Source organism: Brachyistius frenatus, unplaced genomic scaffold (genome assembly GCF_029030835.1).
Source record: "Brachyistius frenatus isolate BFR_SWC_R1_liver_20210118 unplaced genomic scaffold, ASM2903083v1 Contig_28, whole genome shotgun sequence".
Classification (NCBI taxonomy): Eukaryota; Metazoa; Chordata; class Actinopteri; family Embiotocidae; genus Brachyistius; species Brachyistius frenatus.
In genome coordinates this window covers 1,803,271-1,822,303 of record NW_027210627.1, presented here as the reverse complement: position 1 = coordinate 1,822,303, position 19,033 = coordinate 1,803,271, and the positions used below count along the sequence as shown (strand labels likewise).

At 42.1% G+C, this 19,033-nt stretch overlaps 2 protein-coding genes across 6 annotated transcripts in view; one reads left to right on the top strand and one right to left on the bottom strand.

The window, feature by feature from the left end:
- gulp1a (GULP PTB domain containing engulfment adaptor 1a) overlaps positions 1-11,522 on the top strand; it is an 83,703-nt gene extending 72,181 nt beyond the window's left edge. For 4 of the 5 annotated variants that reach the window (XM_069698838.1, XM_069698839.1, XM_069698840.1 and 1 more), the window contains 8 exons: positions 3,298-3,396; positions 3,519-3,656; positions 3,797-3,913; positions 5,383-5,469; positions 6,219-6,449; positions 6,651-6,789; positions 7,750-7,844; positions 10,284-11,522. In XM_069698838.1, the coding sequence (XP_069554939.1) occupies positions 3,298-3,396; positions 3,519-3,656; positions 3,797-3,913; positions 5,383-5,469; positions 6,219-6,449; positions 6,651-6,789; positions 7,750-7,844; positions 10,284-10,355 (978 nt within the window). In that variant the 3' untranslated portion in view covers positions 10,356-11,522. The remainder of the gene's footprint in view (positions 1-3,297; positions 3,397-3,518; positions 3,657-3,796; positions 3,914-5,382; positions 5,470-6,218; positions 6,450-6,650; positions 6,790-7,749; positions 7,845-10,283) is intronic. The other variant, XM_069698843.1, reaches the window with a different exon arrangement.
- A 1,083-nt stretch (positions 11,523-12,605) lies between these two features.
- col5a2a (collagen, type V, alpha 2a) overlaps positions 12,606-19,033 on the bottom strand; it is a 40,856-nt gene continuing 34,428 nt past the window's right edge. The window contains exons 42-54 of the mRNA XM_069698837.1: positions 18,729-18,890; positions 18,388-18,495; positions 18,143-18,250; positions 18,001-18,054; positions 17,813-17,920; positions 17,536-17,589; positions 17,244-17,351; positions 16,353-16,406; positions 16,114-16,221; positions 15,618-15,927; positions 15,094-15,275; positions 14,709-14,951; positions 12,606-13,887 (exon numbers count right to left, since the gene is read on the bottom strand). Of these exons, the coding sequence (XP_069554938.1) occupies positions 13,741-13,887; positions 14,709-14,951; positions 15,094-15,275; positions 15,618-15,927; positions 16,114-16,221; positions 16,353-16,406; positions 17,244-17,351; positions 17,536-17,589; positions 17,813-17,920; positions 18,001-18,054; positions 18,143-18,250; positions 18,388-18,495; positions 18,729-18,890 (1,746 nt within the window). The 3' untranslated portion in view covers positions 12,606-13,740. The remainder of the gene's footprint in view (positions 13,888-14,708; positions 14,952-15,093; positions 15,276-15,617; positions 15,928-16,113; positions 16,222-16,352; positions 16,407-17,243; positions 17,352-17,535; positions 17,590-17,812; positions 17,921-18,000; positions 18,055-18,142; positions 18,251-18,387; positions 18,496-18,728; positions 18,891-19,033) is intronic.

Sequence of the window (19,033 nt, the reverse complement as noted above, 5' to 3'; positions counted from 1 at the left end):
GTAAACACATAAGCGTGCAATGCCTGTATGGAAACAATGCATTAATTAAAGCTGCAGTAATCATATCTTGGTTTAAATAGGGTTTCAATTACTGCATACTGTATGTAACGTGAAAGGTACTTTCCTCAGAGGATTATCGCGAAACATTACGTTATTGTATTGTCCATTAGCTCATTGGGTTTTGTTTGTATTTTCTCTCTTGTGGTTGTAATTAAGGGTTGTAGCGACACAGTTAGCATCAAGCTAGTGAACATAATGGAGCATTTGGCAGCTTAAGAGCCAGATATTTCCCTCAGGAGACCAAAACAGTGTGACTATTGGACTTACATTTGTCAGGTGGCCAAAGGAACACGGTCCAATGGATGCTAATGCTGAAATGTTGCACTAAGTCTTACTGTCGTTTGGTGTCTGGGCAGGTAGCTAATCGTGGGCTGTTTCACAACTTGTCTGGAAATGACACCATTCAGAGCAGAGAGACCGAATCGAAAACATAAAACCAAAACAACGTGCTGAAAGACACTAAACATATAGAACTCAAATGGGGATTTGTTTTTGTTTTTCCCATTGGTTTGCCATAGTGAGTGACGTCTATCCCATTACACATACATCAATGCTTAATACAAACATATTGATTCGTGCAGTTTTAAGATTACCGTGCAACAAAAAACAACTTTAAGTTCTGCTCTCATACCAACCTCGGTGTTTGAGTTTTGCACCACAGGCTTTATGTTTCATTCGTGTTTTTACGAGTCAATATTGGTTGTGTTTAACCAGGAAAGTACTCAGTGGGTCATTTTGGGGGAAAAAAAAATCACTGACAAGCGGCTTTATTTGTTTTTAGGTTTTACGGTTTAGGTCAGATTAACGACACCGTTCCACCAAACTCGCTCTGTGAATGGCAATTAACCGGACCTCCTTTCAGGACACGTAGTCCACAGCACTGCTGACATTTAACCAAACCTTTAAAAGCATGGGAACAGCCACCACCACCACCACCCAGGCGATCCCTCTTTCTCAGAGCCTCTCGGTAATGTGGCTTTGCTCGCTGCCTGCTGGCCTCCTCTCTGTCTTCTCCTGCCAAGAGTTGGATCTTTGAGGCCACTTTTAGGGGGAGGCTTGTTTTCCCAAACCCATACCTCTATTGTTACATTACATTTGATCTCCAAAGCCTGTTTTTGACTAAGGCTCCATGGTTACTCTCCCAGATACACTGGCAGTGAAGCCAAGCTGAGCTATGCTTCCATGTGCAGGGGGGAAAAAAAAAAAGAAAAAAAAAATGTGTTGCAGAACAAAGACTTGAGAGACAGCCATGAAAGCATATGTCTCTGGTTTAGGTCAAATCATGAAGTCTTCTATCAGTTACTCTGTAAATGTCTTTCTGCTTTTACTTGACTTAGATAAATCTCCCTGTAGCACACATTTATAGTTCTCTCTTCGGGTCTGGCCATGTTTGTGTCTGCAGGACCTGAAAATGAAATGTCTTCAAGTATGCAAGCATAACTTAAAGTTTATTCGACATATCAGTTTACTGTACTAATGTTAGAGACTGTGAAAGAATTGCAGAGTCACTGGCATTTTATCTGTCTCCATAAGTTTTCGCATTGGCAAATACAATAGCAGATACTACTTGAACATTTATTCCTATGTTTAGTAATGTGAACATATATAGGTCCCATATTGCATGAATTCAGAATTTGTGTTTATTACAAAACACGTGCAAGTGTTTTGCAAATACTTTGTAAGTGTCAGAACGCTCAGTCCAAGGAGAAATGCGCACAGCCTGTATTTAGCAACTGTGTCGTTTGGACTTCCTTGAGTTTGTGATGTCATAAACTCGCGCTTATGTCATATTTCCACTCTCCATATGGCCCACTGCCTGACTTTTTATGCAGAAGAAAACGCCCGGGCGGCCCTTCCACTGAGCTAGCAAGCTCCAAGACTAAAGAAAAGCTGTGATTAGTCTGTGTATGTGTCACTCAGAAAAGAGAGCCAATCAGAAGAAAGAGTCATTGATATCACTGCGTTTTAAAGACACGCACACAAAACAGTCTGTTCTTGGCGGAGCTGCAGGGTGAAGCTTAAGAGAGATGTCAAATTATGTTAAAATGTTTTGGGGTTTTTAAAACCACAAAAATGTCTTCTTATGGAGATCAAGACTGCAAACAAAGTACTTGAATTGATTTATAAGGTACCTTCTTACCAAGTGTAATAAAACAATAACACAAACCTAAATCATATTAGTATTCGTTGTGGCTACTGCTTTACCTTTCAAATAACATCAGTTCTCCTCAGCACGCCTTGTCTCTGTTTAAAAAGGTTGTTTGCGGGTTGGATGTTTCTGAGGAGCTTGGAGAACTTGCCACTGTTCAGGTTCTCTCAGAAGCTTCCGTCTCCTCACTTAAACGCAGACTGACTGGATGAAGATAAGATCTCGGGGATTTGTGGGGGTCAGACCGTGTGTCGCGGGACTCTTTTAGTTCTTTACGACTCTGGCGATAAGATCTGAGCTCGCTGTCACGCTGCGAAATGAATTTTTCTCAATGCCTCTGATGAATGAATGTAAACACCCGAAGTACCTAAATCTTTTGCTCATTATTGGGTATTTATGTCAGAAATAATCCTCGTGCATCATCATCTTCCTAAACTGCCAGCAAGCGCTACCCTTTTGATTTCATTGGTTATTGATCGAAAGTCGCTGCCAAGTTTTTATAGTTTTTATAACACTTGGCAACAAAACTGTGAAAGAACCTGAACGGTTTTTGGCAGAGTTCAAAAGAGGAATCTGCTAAGTGGATCACACATTTCATTTCTTCTGTACAACACGTAACCTTAATCATTACATCTCCCCAAGAAAATTCAAAGCTTTTTTTCCCCCAAGAACGCCTGCTGAGTGGGAGCTCTTTCGATTTTACCTTGAAGTTGTGCAAAATGCAACTTTTTTTTTTTTTTTTTTTTTTTTTTAGAGCTGCACTGATAAAAATGCTTACATCAACAATAAACCAAATGACTCTTTTATACGAAAGTGTTTGGTCCTAAGGATTAATGCAAAGGGAATTATTTGCCAATTTAATATTCTCTCAGTTTTGCAGATTTGTAATTTAGCTCATTGTGTTGGATTTTACGGTTTTGTTCAGTTTCCCTGCAGTCATTAGCGATCATGTCCAGATGTTTTCCACGGGAAAGAAACAAAACAAAAACCTACTGATTAATCCACTTTACTCTGCCAGCAGACAGACAAAGATGGCGATTAGCTCGCGAAATATCAGCCGCGAGGTCTTTAATTTCTCCGATCTGCAGTTTCAGAGGCACATCAAGAAGTCGGAGGGACAGAAGACCCCCAAAGTGGAACTGCAGATCTCCATTTACGGCGTGAAGATACTCGATCCCAAGACGAAAGTGAGTCCAAAAGATTTGAATCGTGTTGTTGTGGCAGGGTGCATTAATACTGCACTAGTTCTCGTGGCAACAGACAGCTTGCAGGCGGTAACTAATAAAAATGGATTGTGTTTGTTTTCCAGGACGTGCAGCATAACTGTCAGTTACACAGGATATCCTTCTGTGCCGATGACAAGACGGATAAAAGGATTTTTACTTTCATCTGCAAAGACTCGGAGTCCAACAAACACCTGTGCTACGTGTTCGACAGTGAAAAATGTGTACGTGTCTTCTGCTTTGACATTTGATTATTCTTCATCGTTGCGTAAATATGGTAGTCCATGTCGTTTAACCTCCGGTGATCGGGTCAAATGTGAACGACAGCTACACTGAGAGTCTCTGTTTCTTCTTTGCGCCTCAGGCGGAAGAGATAACTCTAACCATCGGTCAGGCCTTCGACTTGGCCTACAAGAAGTTCTTGGAGTCCGGAGGCAAAGACGTGGAAACCAGGAAACAGATCGGGAGCCTACAGAAAAGAGTACGTCTCGCGTACTGCCGACTCGGCTCGTTCGCTCTCCAGAGTTTTAATTTGAAAGCTTGGTGCCACCACCGCCGCGTTGACACATCGATGTTTTCGTTCATTAATGCAGCGCTCGTTTTCTATCGATTGTTTCAAATCATCCAGTGTGGACAATTAAGCTGTGTTGATAAAAATGCCAGTAATGAATATTAATGAGGGAAAGCTCTGTTGTTACCGATGCCAGTCTGTAATTGAATTATTGTACACCCTGCTGAAAAACGGAGAGCCGTTCCGCTGATTTCTCTTTAAAAGGTGATTTATGAAGACATTCGTAATAAATTTGACCAAATGGGTGACGGGAAGTGTTTCGGCTTCATTTGTAGTCGCTTCTAAAGTGTTGCTTCAGAAAACGTCCATTTAGTGTTTCAGCTACTTCGGAAAAGTTGCGTGGTTCTTTTTAAGTTAAACTAAAATTAAACCATGATTGGCTTTGAGAATGACAATCTTTACAAACAGACTGGAAATAGTTTGACAAAGCAAGCCCGTATTATTGTTTATCTTCGAGCTTTGTTCAGAGCTTTCAATCACATCTCATGGTCATCACAATTGTTCCATTGCTTTTTCCACATTTTGTTATGTTGCAGCTTTATTCTAAAATGGATTAAATTCATTTTTTTCCCTCAAAATTCTACACACAACACCCCATAATGATAACATGGAAAAAGTTGTTTTGAAATTTTTACAAATCTATTAAAAAATAAATAAAAGTGGAAAAAAGTGAAGCGCTGTGAATACTTTCCGGATGCACTGTGTTCTTACTGTTACTTAGGATATTGTTGTTGTTGTTGTTATTTGTATTCAGTCCCACACTCATTCCTGAGTGTTTAATCTGTGGTTGAAATGAGTCCCTAAAAAAACTCAGATCTGAGTATTGTTTGCTAAAAGGATCCAGCCGTTTCAGGAAATTACTTTTATTTGAATTTAATTGTTCTTGAAGATGTTCAGTAAGTCTTTTGTTTGAACTAATGGATTGCAGGCTGAAAATAATGTGCAGAAGGAGGGAATTCAAATCGTTTCATGGGTGTTGTTGACATCAATAGGCTCGTATTCAAAAGTGATATTGAACTTTGATGAGGGGGACTTGTGGGAGATTATGGTGTGTACCAGGAGACGGTGGTTTTGGTTCAGTTGTGTTTGTGCCTGTAATATCTTTGTGTGAGCTGACTGTCGCTAACGGCGCTTCTTATCCTTACATTTTTTTCAGCGTTGCAATAAAGTACCTTAATTTGTCCGTTTTTTTTTTTATATATATATATATATATAATTTAACGCTGTCAGAAAATAAATGTTATTTGCAATTTTAACTTGATTCCATGTCATTATAAGCTTAGAAATACACATTTAGTGTGCTGTAAAAGCTTTTTTTGTTGTTTTTGTTCATAATTTTATGCTCTTTTTTGTGTGTGTGTGTGTGTGTGTTTTTGCAGATTCAAGAGCTGGAAACAGAAAACTCCGAGCTAAAGAAACAACTTCAGGAGCTCGAAGAACAGCTGATGATCGCTCATGTGCCGCCAGTAAGAACAGACTGCACCGACACATATCGCACACGCTCAGCGTAACGTATTCAATTTGAACGCGTTAAAGTGAATCTGTGAACTGTAATACAGCCAATGAGTGTGGAAGTCGGTGACCTGACTCAATGATATTGGCTGCAGTAATCACCCAAAGTTAGCGAATATTAGCCACCAAATGCTGCCGTTAATCCAGACCGAAGCCGGAACAGCTGAGTGAACAAAGGTGTGTTTAAGAGCTCATGAACTTTATATTTTAAAGGTTGTGTGATTCCGTTTTTATTTACCTGCAGCATCTGCACACAAATTATAAACTGCGTACCGATGTAAAATGATGATAATCTGCGATTGGCAGTGTTCTGAATCAGCAACAACCTCCACTGGCTTTTAATTGCAAAAGTTGACTAAATTTAAAGTTGGAGGTGTTTCGAGTATTTGTGGGGACAGCTGGGTCGGGCCGATGCTGCCTCTGTGATTAAATGCACGGCCCCTCAGCCTTCAGTTTGGACCGACCGGGCCTACCAGGGAGCCCGGCGGCGAGGGGGAGTCTGAACTGTGTCTGAAGCGAAGCAATTACACACCTGATTGGTCTGATGAGGAATGCGATAGGTCGGCCGTCTAATTGGGGCGAATGCCAAGCACTCGTGACAGCCCGCTGCAAATGCAATTACCCGCACCTTTTGCCACTCCGCAGGCTCTGAATAATATTTTCCCCCTCTGCTCGTTTCTCTGTCTGCGATTCTCTTTCTCAGCCGCTGCACATAAACGCGGCTAACGAAGCGTACATGCTGCAGAGGCCCTCCTCTCTCTTCTGGTGTCACAGCATCACGTCGCTCTCCTGTCTGGAAATCTCCTCCGTCACGCTCACTCCCATGAGCTCGCCGGAGTCCAACTTGTCCTCCGGGCTACTAACTCCTCCGCCTGCCAAACCCGCTCCCCTTCCTTCTAAAGCTCCCGAGGGATGCAGCATCCCGCGGCCTCGCGTAAACACCCTACGCTTTCTTCTTTTTCCTGTGTCTCTGTCGCCGTCCCTGAAGCCGTGTTACTTCCTGCCTCTGTCTCTATTCTGCTTCTTCTTCTTCTTCTTCTGCTTCTTGCTTTTTGGTGCAAAAATAGTCGTGTAGTTTGTGAACATCCGGGTCTCTTGAGGGCGACGTTAACCATCTCCACCGCTTTGTATGCAGGCGGGGAGCATCTCCATGAAGCCCCAGTCCACAGATGTCTTCGACATGGTTCCCTTCTCCCCTGGGACACCGCTGGTGCCCACGCTGGCCAGTAACGGCTGCCCGCCACCTCCACCGACCACATTACCACCAGATATAAGTGAGCGAACAACTTTTAACACCTTTATTTGGCTTATTAAAGATTTATTTTACAGAATGAAGGGTAGCTGCTGTTAACAAATAAACGTGTCCCTTGTTTAAATATTCGTAGTGTACTGCTAGGGACGAGCGAGTGCTATTATCTGCATCTGGTAAACCAACTAAATTATCTGTGTTCGTCTTCGGAGGGGCGGGGCTTAATCTGGAAGTGGGCAGGAACGAACCGGAAGTGGTTTATATTAGCCTGAAACAGCCAGCAGTGTCATCTCCCAATGGTTTGGAAACGGCCGTTATAAAGCCTCGAGTTTAGATTTTGGCCGACGCCATCTCGTCAGATCGAAGTGGTTAGGAGCAGGAAGTGACCATATTTTGACGAGCTGGGGAGCATTGGAAACCCGGCGATACTACGCCCCGCCCACCAATGATTGATAACAACACGGCTTTTTGAAGCTTCTTTTCTAATTAACGACGGGAATAATTTCAGACGGACCTCCAGAAAAATAAGAATCAAGGAGTGACTTTAGCTAACAAAAACTGAAATAACTCTTCCGGTCTAAGGAAGTGGCTGTTCTGGGAAGTTGTTCTTTAAAGCCTGAAATTGCTACGGATTGATTTGCAATTGCTAAATGTATTATTTATTTGAAAATCATTTACAAAACAACCCCAAAATTGAGCTTCAGAGCAATGTTTTTCATCACAACAGTAAGAAAACGACATATTTATGATTGTTGAGCTTCAGTGAGATATATATATATATATATATATATACATTAAAATATGAATGTACCTTACTTTGTATTCTGTTCAGCAACTAATGTGTGCGTCGTGCTCGTCAAAACGACAACATTCGTACCGGATACTCGTACAGTACTCGTCTCATCCCTCTATACTGCACAGCAGACGTTCAATCCCTGTTTCCCCGTCTCTGGCTGTGATGTTTATCTGCTGTCTGTGTTTGTAGGGAAAGATCTGTTCGGCGCTGAGCCATTTGATCCGTTCACCTGCGGGTCAGCTGACTTCCCTCCAGATATTCAGTCAAAGCTGGATGAGATGCAGGTGAGCTCCTGTCTGCCTGTCTGCCCGTCCGTCCGACCCCTTCTTGTTTACTCCGCGGCGAGGCTGATTAAACTCTCCGGTCTCCTGTTTGTTTTCTACCGGTACCAATACTTTGAAGATTGAAGATTTCCACTTGTTTATATGAATGAAGGCTTTGTGTATGTCGAGCGATGCCTCACGACGAACTCCGTTCGGTTCTCTAGCAGATCATCATTCCACCGCCGTGGATGTTTTGGTCGTTAATTGGCCTGTTGCTGACTCTAACTGAGCTCCGGTCCGCTGTTTATTCAAATCAATACTGTTGAAATAGATCAAGATGTGACGGATCGTTTCGAGCACAAAGGCTTCCTCAGTGATGGATAAGATGAATTTCTTTATTTCCATTTGTCGGGGACATGAAACCACTTATGCATTCATGAAGAACCGCATTAACAAACAAATCTTTTGTGTATCAAACAGCTCCGACCTCATTTTCCATCAGCGTTCAGTGAAAACGTCTTCATATCTCAAAGGAAGGATTTTTCCTTTAACTGTATTTGGGGTTTGGTGGCGCAATAAACGAACAGCTGAGTTTTACATTGTGTCCAGAAATATTAGTAATAATACAAGAAGATGATTGCGACTTATCAAAAGCAACAGTAGCCCTCTGTGTAAGAAGAATAACTTCATCCGTATTTTATTGCTTTTATTAGAAACACCGTGGCTCAGTGGTTCTCAAACTGTGGGCGGGGGTCTCCCTGAGGGGTCATCGCAAACGAGGGCAGGAATAATGAAAGGAACTAGTTGCGGATCGTTTCATTCAACAGGTCGGAACGAATAATCAATAATGGTTTTACACAAGCGACGCTATCATGTATACGAAAAGAAGTCACATTTTAACGGTTGATACTCAAAGGTCAAAGTTGAAATCAGGAAAGTATGACAAATCTCAAACTTGTGCAACAAAGTTCTTGATGAGATGACTTGAATTCCTTGTAAAAGGTCAAGAGATACAAAAGTGTAGAAGGCTGACATGGATACCAACCCTCCTCATTTTCTGGCAAACTACAAAAACACTTTGTCTCTGGAGAATTTTAACTCGTCTCTTTAAAAGGCTGAATTAAATAAGTGAACATCTGCATTCAACTCGTCATTTCAAGTCACAGGATTCGAAAGCTTCTGAAAATTGTCTGAAAATGTAAAAACACAACAATTCTTAGTGTCAGGTGATTTTGAACTCACAAAAACAGAATTAGGAATATTATGACAATAGATCCTCTTAAATCCTTTACACTGAACCTTAAACTGATTTAAAATTTAAAAAATATATTATTCAGTATGATTTAAATGAATACAACTTGCATATTTTATTCACTTAATTCCAATATGACGCGTTACAGCTTCCACATTCCTCATTATTGTTAATAGATGAGACTCGCAAGTTTGTTGACGTGGTGGTTGAGGAGTGTTTATTTTTTTCTGCTTCCAATGAGGAACAGTTTGAGAACCACTGCTGCAGTTGTCACCAGTAGTTTATACCAGCAATCAGTCCTTCTGGGTCATAAAGCCACAACATTTTTAGAGACAGTTTGATTGAAAACATCATCATGAAATGCAGCTGCAGCATTTACGATTCTGCTTTTAGAAATACCTGTTGAGCTTCAGGCAGGCTGCTGCCAGTAGGAGGCAGCGTCGCTCTGACAAACGTCTCCTCTGCTTCCTCTCCTCAGTTACTAACAGCCGAATGTCTCTTGTCCTTTCCCACTTGTAGCGGCAGAGATGGTTCGTACTCTTTGTGCTCTGTCTGTGCTGTGACTTGCCGGCATGGCGGTGTTTTTATTTTTTTAATGTATTTTTTTGTCCTGCATGCTTCGAATGCTGCTGCACGTTTGTAAAATCCACCGGGCTGTCGAGTCATTAATTATCATATATTTATTTATCATCTTATCTCCGAGCTCTTTTATGGGCAATAACTTCTTAACTAATGTGAGCAAACACGCTTTTTTTTATGGTCTAAAATGTTTATTTGACTTGTTGTATCGGGTAATGTTTCATTATTGGGTTATAATTACTTGAATAATTGTCTCCAAATCTGTTTCTGCCATTGGGACAAATATCAAATCACGATTTATAACGGATCATAACAAAATCATTCGGACACATTTACACGATAAAAGTGACTTATTTTTTTTTTTCTCATCTGGGGAGTTCACCCATTAACGCGCATGCCTTGTTGTTTCTCATCTTGTATCCGACGCATGACTCTGCATGACGACACCGCTTCTTTTCATTCCTTCTAAACCTCTGAGGTTTAATTCGTTTTCTAATTGGCTCTGATCTGAACGACCGCCTCAGACCTCCTGTTCACCAATAATAATAATAAAAAAAAAAAAATTAAAAAACGGGACATGAGATCTCGCCGTGTGAACATCACGGCTGTCGTCTGGGTTTGTCTTCCAGGAGGGGTTCAAAATGGGACTAACCTTAGAGGGCACCGTCTTCTCTCTGGACCCGCTCGACGGCCGCTGCTGATGCCGAGAGGGATCGACTCCCCCGAGGCGTACTTTTAAACTCGTTTGTATGAAGAAGTGCCAAAACCCAACGGTCGAGTCAAGATGTCACGGTTTTCATCTTGATGTTTATATGCATTTGCATTTAGATTGGTTTTTCGATATTTCAAGGTAAAAATTCAGATCCATTATAGAAAAGAACTTATTTTTCTACAAAAAAGAAAGAAAGAAAAAAAACACATACGGAGGGAATAATTTGGAGTATCTTTTTCTGGCACAAGCAAATGAGAGCTGTATATAGTCCAACATGTCCAATGGTACACTCTGTGGCAGAATTTTCATGTGTGTGTATGCACCGTTTGAATTCTGTATTGTTGACACATTCCCGTTTGTGTGCCAAACACAAGCTGGCACGAAAAATAAATGGAATCTGTATCGTTAACAGGAACTCTCAGCTCACCCGTAACATCACGTATCTTATTTTACTCCACAGTATCTAGTTCATTAATCCAGCCTCATAGTTTTTGGCGAACTGATCTTTAAATCTTTTTTTTTTTTTTTTTTTTTTCATATTTCTGCATTTCACAAGCTTAAGTTGCCATTCCAGTATTTACTTTGTATTTTATTTTTTTTACTTATTTTTCTTTTTGTCATCTGTTTCTTCTCTTTCTTCTTTTCCTCCTTTTTGTCCTCGTGATCCGCCTCCTCCTTGTTCTTCCTCTCCTTTTCCTTCTCCTCCTCCTCCTCCTCCTCCTCGTTCTTCTTCTCCTTCTTTCCCTCCATCCTTCTCCTCCTCCTCCATCTTCGTCCCTCTTCCTTTTCTCTGTCCATGCAGCACTACTCTCATTATTTTACCTTTGGTTGCATTGACTTTGCTCTTTCACTGATTAAAAATACTCCTGTAAAAACTGCTGCTCATTGGTGTTTTTTTTTTTTGTATCATTTAATAACATTAATGTGAGACTTTATCTGACGTTTTTCTGCTTGAAATCATTTCTTCTAGGTTCAGAATGTTTTGTTAATTAATAACTGTGGATCTCCTGACTTTGCCTGTGGCGCCATCACCAGGATGGAAATGTTTGGCTTAGTTTGAAATGTCCCAGCAACTATGAGACGGATTGTCATCAAGTGTTGTACAGACCAAATCTTTACTTTATACAGAAGCACATTGCATTCACAAAATGGGGGGGGGGGAAGGAGACCGATGACATTACGACAAGAAGTGTTGCCATCGGTGGTTGCCATGGATACTATGGGCTGGATGTTGTGCCCCGTTTTATTTTTTTTTTTCTTATATTAGTTTGCATTTTTTGCAAATTAAGTAGCTCTGAGGGAGGCAACTTAATAACTTTGACACTGAAGACATTTTAAAAACCTGAGAATATCCATGTTATGAAGTACTCTTAACTGCTCCCCTATTTGTCAAGTGTACATTTTATCTGTCAGTTATGACCTTTTTTCTAGTCCATTTTTTTTTTTTTCACCAGTGGGTGTAATACAAAATACCTACAAAATGAATGACTTCCCCGTCAGCTCGAGCTGTGTTTTGTGTTTGGTGCTGTTGGCAAATGTTAGCACGATGTCTTTGTTAGCATTTAGCTCAAAGCGCTCAGTGTGCCGGAGTTTCCTCACACAGCTGCTTGCGTGGCTGCAGATTCTCATCCTCTGTTAATGTTTGGTAGAGACTGTTCTGACATGTACTTTTGATGAATTTCTCTGCTGTTGTCCTCATTTTCCAGCTCCAGTTTCGCTCTGAAAGTCGCATTGGATCGCTTTCACCTCTGTTTTGTTGGGTTTTTTTGCCCCCCAAAATTTCACATCCTCCCGAGGCTGAAATGATACATAAAGAACTTTAAAGGACCAAATGAACTCTTCCCAAACAAGAACAGGCAGAGAAATATTTTCAATATTTATTTTCAAAGGATGAAACGCATCTCCTTCCAGTGTGGAAAGCCCCCCCTCTTCCTCCTCTTCCTCCTCCTCCTCCTCCTCCTCTCTGCCTCTGGGGTGTTAACAGGCAGTCAAGCCTCGAAAAACTTTACAAATGTATAATAAATATACTCCAATTTGAACCAAACGGTCACAATAGACTTACTAGAAGGTACAGTCATGAAAAATTGAAGAAAAACAGCTCACATTAGAAACAACCTAAACTATTATCAAGTTTTTGTTTTGTTTAAACCTACAAAACATCTAAAAATGAGTTAATGTGCAAAATGTCCAACTTCCAGGACCTAAACTATACCTGAATTAATATGACAAGAGCTTTGGGGGGATTAACAAGCATTTTGTTTAATTTGTTGCATAGCAAGAAATACAAAGCAAACAGGCACTCACAGCCATCTTATTCTATAAAACTGATTATAAAAAAAAAAAAGGAGTTCAAGAGCATATAAGTCCAGGATACTGCAAAAGGGGGAACTGACATGCATAAAAATAGAAAATACTCTGTGCTACCTTTTACTGCACCATATTGAAGTCGAAAGGAAAAACACCATTTTTTTTTTTTTTTTTTTTTTTTTTTACAACTCACCACACACCACTCGGATGACACCTCATTCGTCTCTCTGTCGTGGACAGAAAGATCTTTATTGGCATCCCCCAAAATAACCCCGCCCCGTACCGCGTACCCGGGAGAAGTGCACAAGGACCACACGACTTACACAACAGCACCTGTGAAGCAATAAGATTTACACGTCGTGTCATCGTGTGTTTTTTTTGTTTTTTTTTCTCAGTTTCGGTGACGAGGTAGCTAACACTGAGTAACCGACAGTGGAAAACGTGTATTTTTTTTTTTTTAATGTCGTACGTGGTCGGTACAGAGTTTGGGAAACAGACACCAGTTCATCAAAACTGTCTTGAGAAAATACCAGTGAACGCATCACCGTCTTTATTTCCTCAATAGCACCACAATGATGTTTTCTTTATTCTAAACATTTAAAATAATTAGAAAAAAAAGAAAAAAAAAAAAAAGAATAGACAAATCTGTGAAAAGTTGTAGTGGTGGGACGTTTGTCGTAGCTTCGCTGAAATTGTTCCGGGCTTATAAACAGCAGTCGTAAGTAACGATTTAAAGCTTTTATATTCTTTGGCGACATTTTGCTAAATAAAACGAAAATCTTTGGACTTCAAAATGCATGAAGCCTAAAGTCAAACATACAAAAGACGACAAAAGGAATGATTCTGATTTTTTTTTCCAAATTTTTTTCTTTTTTTCTTCTGTAAATTCCAAACATTCATACTGACTTACAAATCGTCGATGTCTTGAACTGGGTTGAAAGGCACAATAAATATCTTGCCACAGGACCAGAGCAGTCCTCGCTACTCGTATGTACAATGTGGCTGATCGCGTCAGCTGTCAGTTCAATAGTCTCAGGATTCTCCTCGCCGCGTCCCCGCTGACGAATCTACAAGAAGCACACGGGCCCGATTTCGACGCCGAACTCTTGATTGGGGCCGCCAATGTCCACGGGGGCAATATCCACAATGGGAAGTCTTGCTGTTTTCTGTGTCCTGTACTCAAAAACTGTCTTGCCCCAGTTGCCGTTTGCTTGCTGTGAAAGAGACGCAAAAAAAAAAAAAAAAAAAGGTTCAACGTTAAAGCAACTGTGAAAAGCACAAGTATTCTGCAGGAATGCTGCCTTTACTGTATCAGATAAAGATGAATCTGATCTGAAGACTGACTTCAGAAATGTGTTTTCTTTGCAGAATCACTTTAGACACTGCATTTCTTTTCTTTTCTTTTTTTATTTCAGTTTTTTTTTTTGTCAACCCAGAAAATCCCATTAAAAAGACCAAAACCAACAGTAAATTTGATCATCCTAAAAACTTCAGACCTTTGGTTGTTAAGGGGAACTTTTTAGTAAACTGTTGCCTCTTTACACACCGTGCACACATGGAGCAGCTTTATTATTTATTTGGAGATGTGTTTGTGTTCACCTGATGGATTTAAGTCCAATGTTTACTCTCCTTTTAGCTCCATTTTGGTCTCTCCCAACACCAGACGGATATATCAGTCTCCTTAGCATGTTTAACTCTGGCTAGTCGTGTGTCCTGTGTGGGCCCTAAATCCAAAATGGAGGTGTTATCAAAAAGGTTTTGAGGCTGTTCCTATCGCACACAAACGGTAACGCTCGTAGACCCTCTTTGGTCTTTTGAGAGCGATGTTCTGTCCTTTCAAATACCTCAATGCTTCATTGCCATAGATTTTTGAAGCATTTCAAGGGTTCCACGTTTCTGACTTACTGAGTTTGAAAGACTTGTCTTTCTAACGTGTTGTTGGTTTTGGTCTGTTCATGGGATTTGCTGAAATTCAAAATACAGAACGATGCCAGCCTCAACTGCAGAGCCGTGACCCAAACATAGAAACACTTACTGAGCAGGAGTCCGCCACCACGGTATATCTGAAGCGGTTGTTTCCCTCTGCTTTGAGCTCCAGTTCGTTGGAGCCTTTGAGGATCACGGCTTTCTTCAAGTTGCCCGTCTTCCCGTCCTTGTAGCCCACGGTGTTCTTGCACTGGTAGGTGATGGTCTGGGAGGCCTCTTTGGAGAGCAGGCGGATGAAGGTCATCTGCACCGTGACCGCGTTGGCTGGCTGATCTTTGTTGCCGTAAGTGAACTGGAACCACAAATACAAGCAAGTTTAAACTACTCATTCTCCACAACTGCCTCCCTCCCTCCCTCCCTCCTTCCTTCCCCCTCCCTCCCTCCCTCCCTCCTTCCTTCCTTCCCTCCCACATCTTCAACATGTAACCGCTCACATGTGTTCCGCCGTTGATGTCGGCTCCGAACCACACCGGTTTGTTCCTGGAGGAGCTCCACCACACTTTACGAGGAATGCTGGGAGGGTTGGCGGAGATGCAGGTCTCTCCGGTGTCCATGTTGCAGTGCACTTTGATGGCGTCCTCCGCGCTGCCTTGGTTCGGGTCCACCCAGTACTCGCCTGCATAACCAAACAATCAGGATTTTAGAAGGACGGTCAAGTTTGGACAAGTAGCAGAAGTCGTTATTCTACAACTGCTAAGTCAGTCACAAGTATTAAGCTCTCTCAATATTTCTACCTTCATAAGATCAGGGCAAAAAACTAGAGGACAAAGATGGAGAAGGGTCTCTGAAATTCATATTGCAGAGACATTTCTGTCTTTAACAAATGCACGATGAGTTTCAGAAACCACCTCTTCCCCTCGTCAGTTTTGCTCAACAAAATCAAAGTGACAAAAATCTTGTTAAAGGTGAGATTGGCTGTTTAGATCAGTGTAAAAACCTTCCCGTCACCCCCACTCACCGCTCTTCTTCATGGGGTAGCATCTCTTCAGGTCGTCGCAGGTCCTGGCGGGATGTTTCCTGCTGCCGTCGGGGCTCTTCATGCTGCTGATCTGGCTGCTGAGGGCCTTCAGGGTGGCCTGAACGCCGGGGTCCACCGGCACGATGGTGGACGAGTTGCTGTTGGGCATAGCCTCGTCCTCGCTGAACTCGGGAGGAGGCTCCGGCCCGGAGTCGTAATCGTGGGGGCCGCCGAAGAGGTCGTCCATCGCCGCCATGGGGGGTCCTGGTGGGCCGGGAGGGCCCGGGGGTCCAGATTCTCCCGGAGGGCCCTGTGGATAGAGGAACAGTCGGTGTTTTAGCTTCTGGTTTTAGTTTAGTTTTATTTAGTGGTCAAAACTTTGCACAGACAACATTAAGACACATTAAGAACATCTGTTAAAAACGTGTTCAGCAGTTTAAGTGTCTGGCTGTTAACTTCAGGCGTTTTACAGACTCTGGGATTAATGAAACGATACCTCTGGTCCAATTTCTCCACTGAGTCCTCGAGTTCCTGGAGGTCCCATCGGCCCCGTCTGTCCCAAGTATCCTTCCTTTCCAGAGGGCCCAATAGGTCCCGGAGGCCCCTGAATCATTCCAGTAAAGAGGTTTTAGCTTTGAATTCCAAGATGATAGTTGGCAAATGTAACAAAAATTACAAACTATATGTTATCACAAAAGATGGAGGCCATGTTTTCCTCCTGTAACTAGCACTTACCCTCGGGCCGCTGGGTCCAAAGATTCCTGGAGCTCCCTGCTCACCAGTTGTTCCCTAAATGCAGGAAATAAATATTCATTAGCCTCTCGGGTGTGCTTGCCCTTCATGGCAGCGACCTGCTGAATAATACTAAAGCAGGAAACCTCACGTGATGGTTCTATTTCTCTATTGTTCAAATGCACTTTTAGAAATGAAGGGCAGAGTTTTGGAATAAGTGACCAAAAAAAAAAAAAAAAAAAATCACACGACCAACTGTTTTCTCAGTTTGATGGAGTGATGGGATTATATTTGATATATATTCATTTCCTTTTGTTTCTTCTGGTAAGCGTGGAGGTTTCTCTGGCAAAGTGTGCAGCCCGTCTCCTGCTGGATTTCTCACTTCCCTATGACCACTCAAGGCAGGTATACTGTAGCTGATGTATGGGTGGATGGTTCTCCTCACTGGTGTAATGTGGGCGGGGCTCTTTAAAAGATTACTTCACAAAAAAAGTTTGAGATTTGTACTTTTAAACTATCACAATACTGAATAATGTCAAGGTCTAATGTGTTTAAAGTTCAACTTTAAATAGTATTAGATCAATTTTAGGGTTTCTCACAGCTCCGCAGTGTGATGAAACCCAACACTGTCCAGTATCACAGTCAATGAGCCAACAAAGTAGAAATGTATTCAGTCGTTTAGGCGGGCTTGACTAAAGCTGAGTGGAAAGTACAGAAAATGTTGCCAAAATTCATTAAAGTGAAGTGAATGCATTTAAACTTTTGATCGCTGCATTTTAGTTTTAGAACAAAGTAGGTAATAGTGCATCTGAATAAAGGAGGAACGCTCAAACTGTAAACTGGGTGGGTCAGGAAATCTTCACGAGTCAACATGTGAGCATCCCTTTAACTTACTGGAGGTCCAGGAAGTCCCTGCAAACCGGTGAATCCTCGGTGTCCCTTCTGCCCTCTCTCGCCATGATCACCTAGGTCACCCTTATCTCCTCTTGGTCCTTGGGGTCCCTGGATTAGAAGTGATTGAATGTAAATTAGTCTGTCTCGAAATGGAAAAGGTCATTGTATCAGCAGTTCTGCACTAAAATCAGCATGAATGTTTCACCTAAATGGACCTGAAAAGTTCATTTACTTTTGTAAATGCCACCTCATAAAGAAGAATGTTTCACGGAAGCTCACGATGGAAACTCACCACTAATCCTCTTTTTCCAGCCGAGCCGGGTGGGCCAGCGGGTCCTCTGGAGCCCTGCAAGCAAGCAGAATCATTAGAAGGCCCTCGGGAGCACAGACCTCTGCCAACACTGAGAGACTATCCAACCTCTAATAATACCCGAACACATCATCCCTACCCCGTACAATTAAATCAAGCCTAACCCTGAATGTCCTCAGGTGTCCTCATTAAACCTGTTGATAAGATAGTTAATAAGAACAGAAACATCACGGAGCTGAAAAAAAAAAACAACACTTACAGATTCTCCTCTCTTTCCAGCGTCACCTGTAGCTCCAACAGGACCAGGGGTTCCAGGAAGTCCTTGAGGACCTACCAGGCCCTCTGGACCAAAATCTCCTCGGTCTCCCTGTAACGGTAACGCCTGTCAGTCACTTGCAACACGTAAAGCAACACTCGGGTCACGTTCTGACTCTCTTGGACTCTCACCCTTTGTCCGAGGACGCCGTCCTTTCCTGGTGGACCGTCAGATCCTGCAGGACCCTGAAGGCCACACAGAGAAATACATCAAGACAGCTTCGGGGTATGTAACGTCTAAACCACAACCAATTTTTAAAAAAAATGTACTTACATCAGGACCAGGATCACCACGAGGTCCGTTAGCACCCGGAACACCGACTGGACCTGAGGGACCTTTATCTCCACTTGGTCCTGTGGATCCTTGTTTTCCTGGTGGACCCTACAAAAAGAAAACAGGCAGCTAATAATGCAGCTGAAGAAACACGAGCTCCAACTAAACACTGTAGAACTGCTGAAATAAAAGCTGGGTATGATTTATGATCTGTAAACTGTAAACAGGATTTCAGTGACACACACCGCTGGTCCTGGAAGACCCGGCATCCCACGCTCTCCCCTCTGACCGGGAAGACCCACAATGCCTCTCTGTCCTGTAGTACCAGATGGACCTGGAGGACCATCAGGACCCTAAAACCAACAAAAGCACACAAAAAAGAATTTAGATTAAAATTGTCTTTACAACATTTACAACTTATTTCAAATGACTTTGTGTTGAAGAGGAATCAATAAATCCCATAATTGATCAATAATTGATTAAAAAAAAAAAAAAAACTTTTAAAGTTCCCATAAATTTTGAATAAGAACTTTAAATCTGTTTTACTGCATAGCTACAGATCTACATGTCGGTTTTAACAGTTTACCGTGGGGCCGTCCTCCCCAGAGTCGCCTTTGTCTCCTGGGCTCCCTGGTGGTCCTGCAGGTCCTCGCTCTCCTTGTCTTCCAGGGGGTCCGTGATCTCCGCGAAGTCCACCAGGACCTTCTTTTCCCGGAGGTCCCAGAGGTCCGGGTTCTCCGACTGGACCCTGGTAGGAGCGGTGAAATAGATGAAGCGAAGTGTTTATTCCTTTTCTGAATGTCCACTGCACATCATGTCTGTCGCAGAATGTGAATTTGTTGCAGAAGTTGGATTGTTTGTTTTGGAAAGTTGAACAATTCAAACACATGG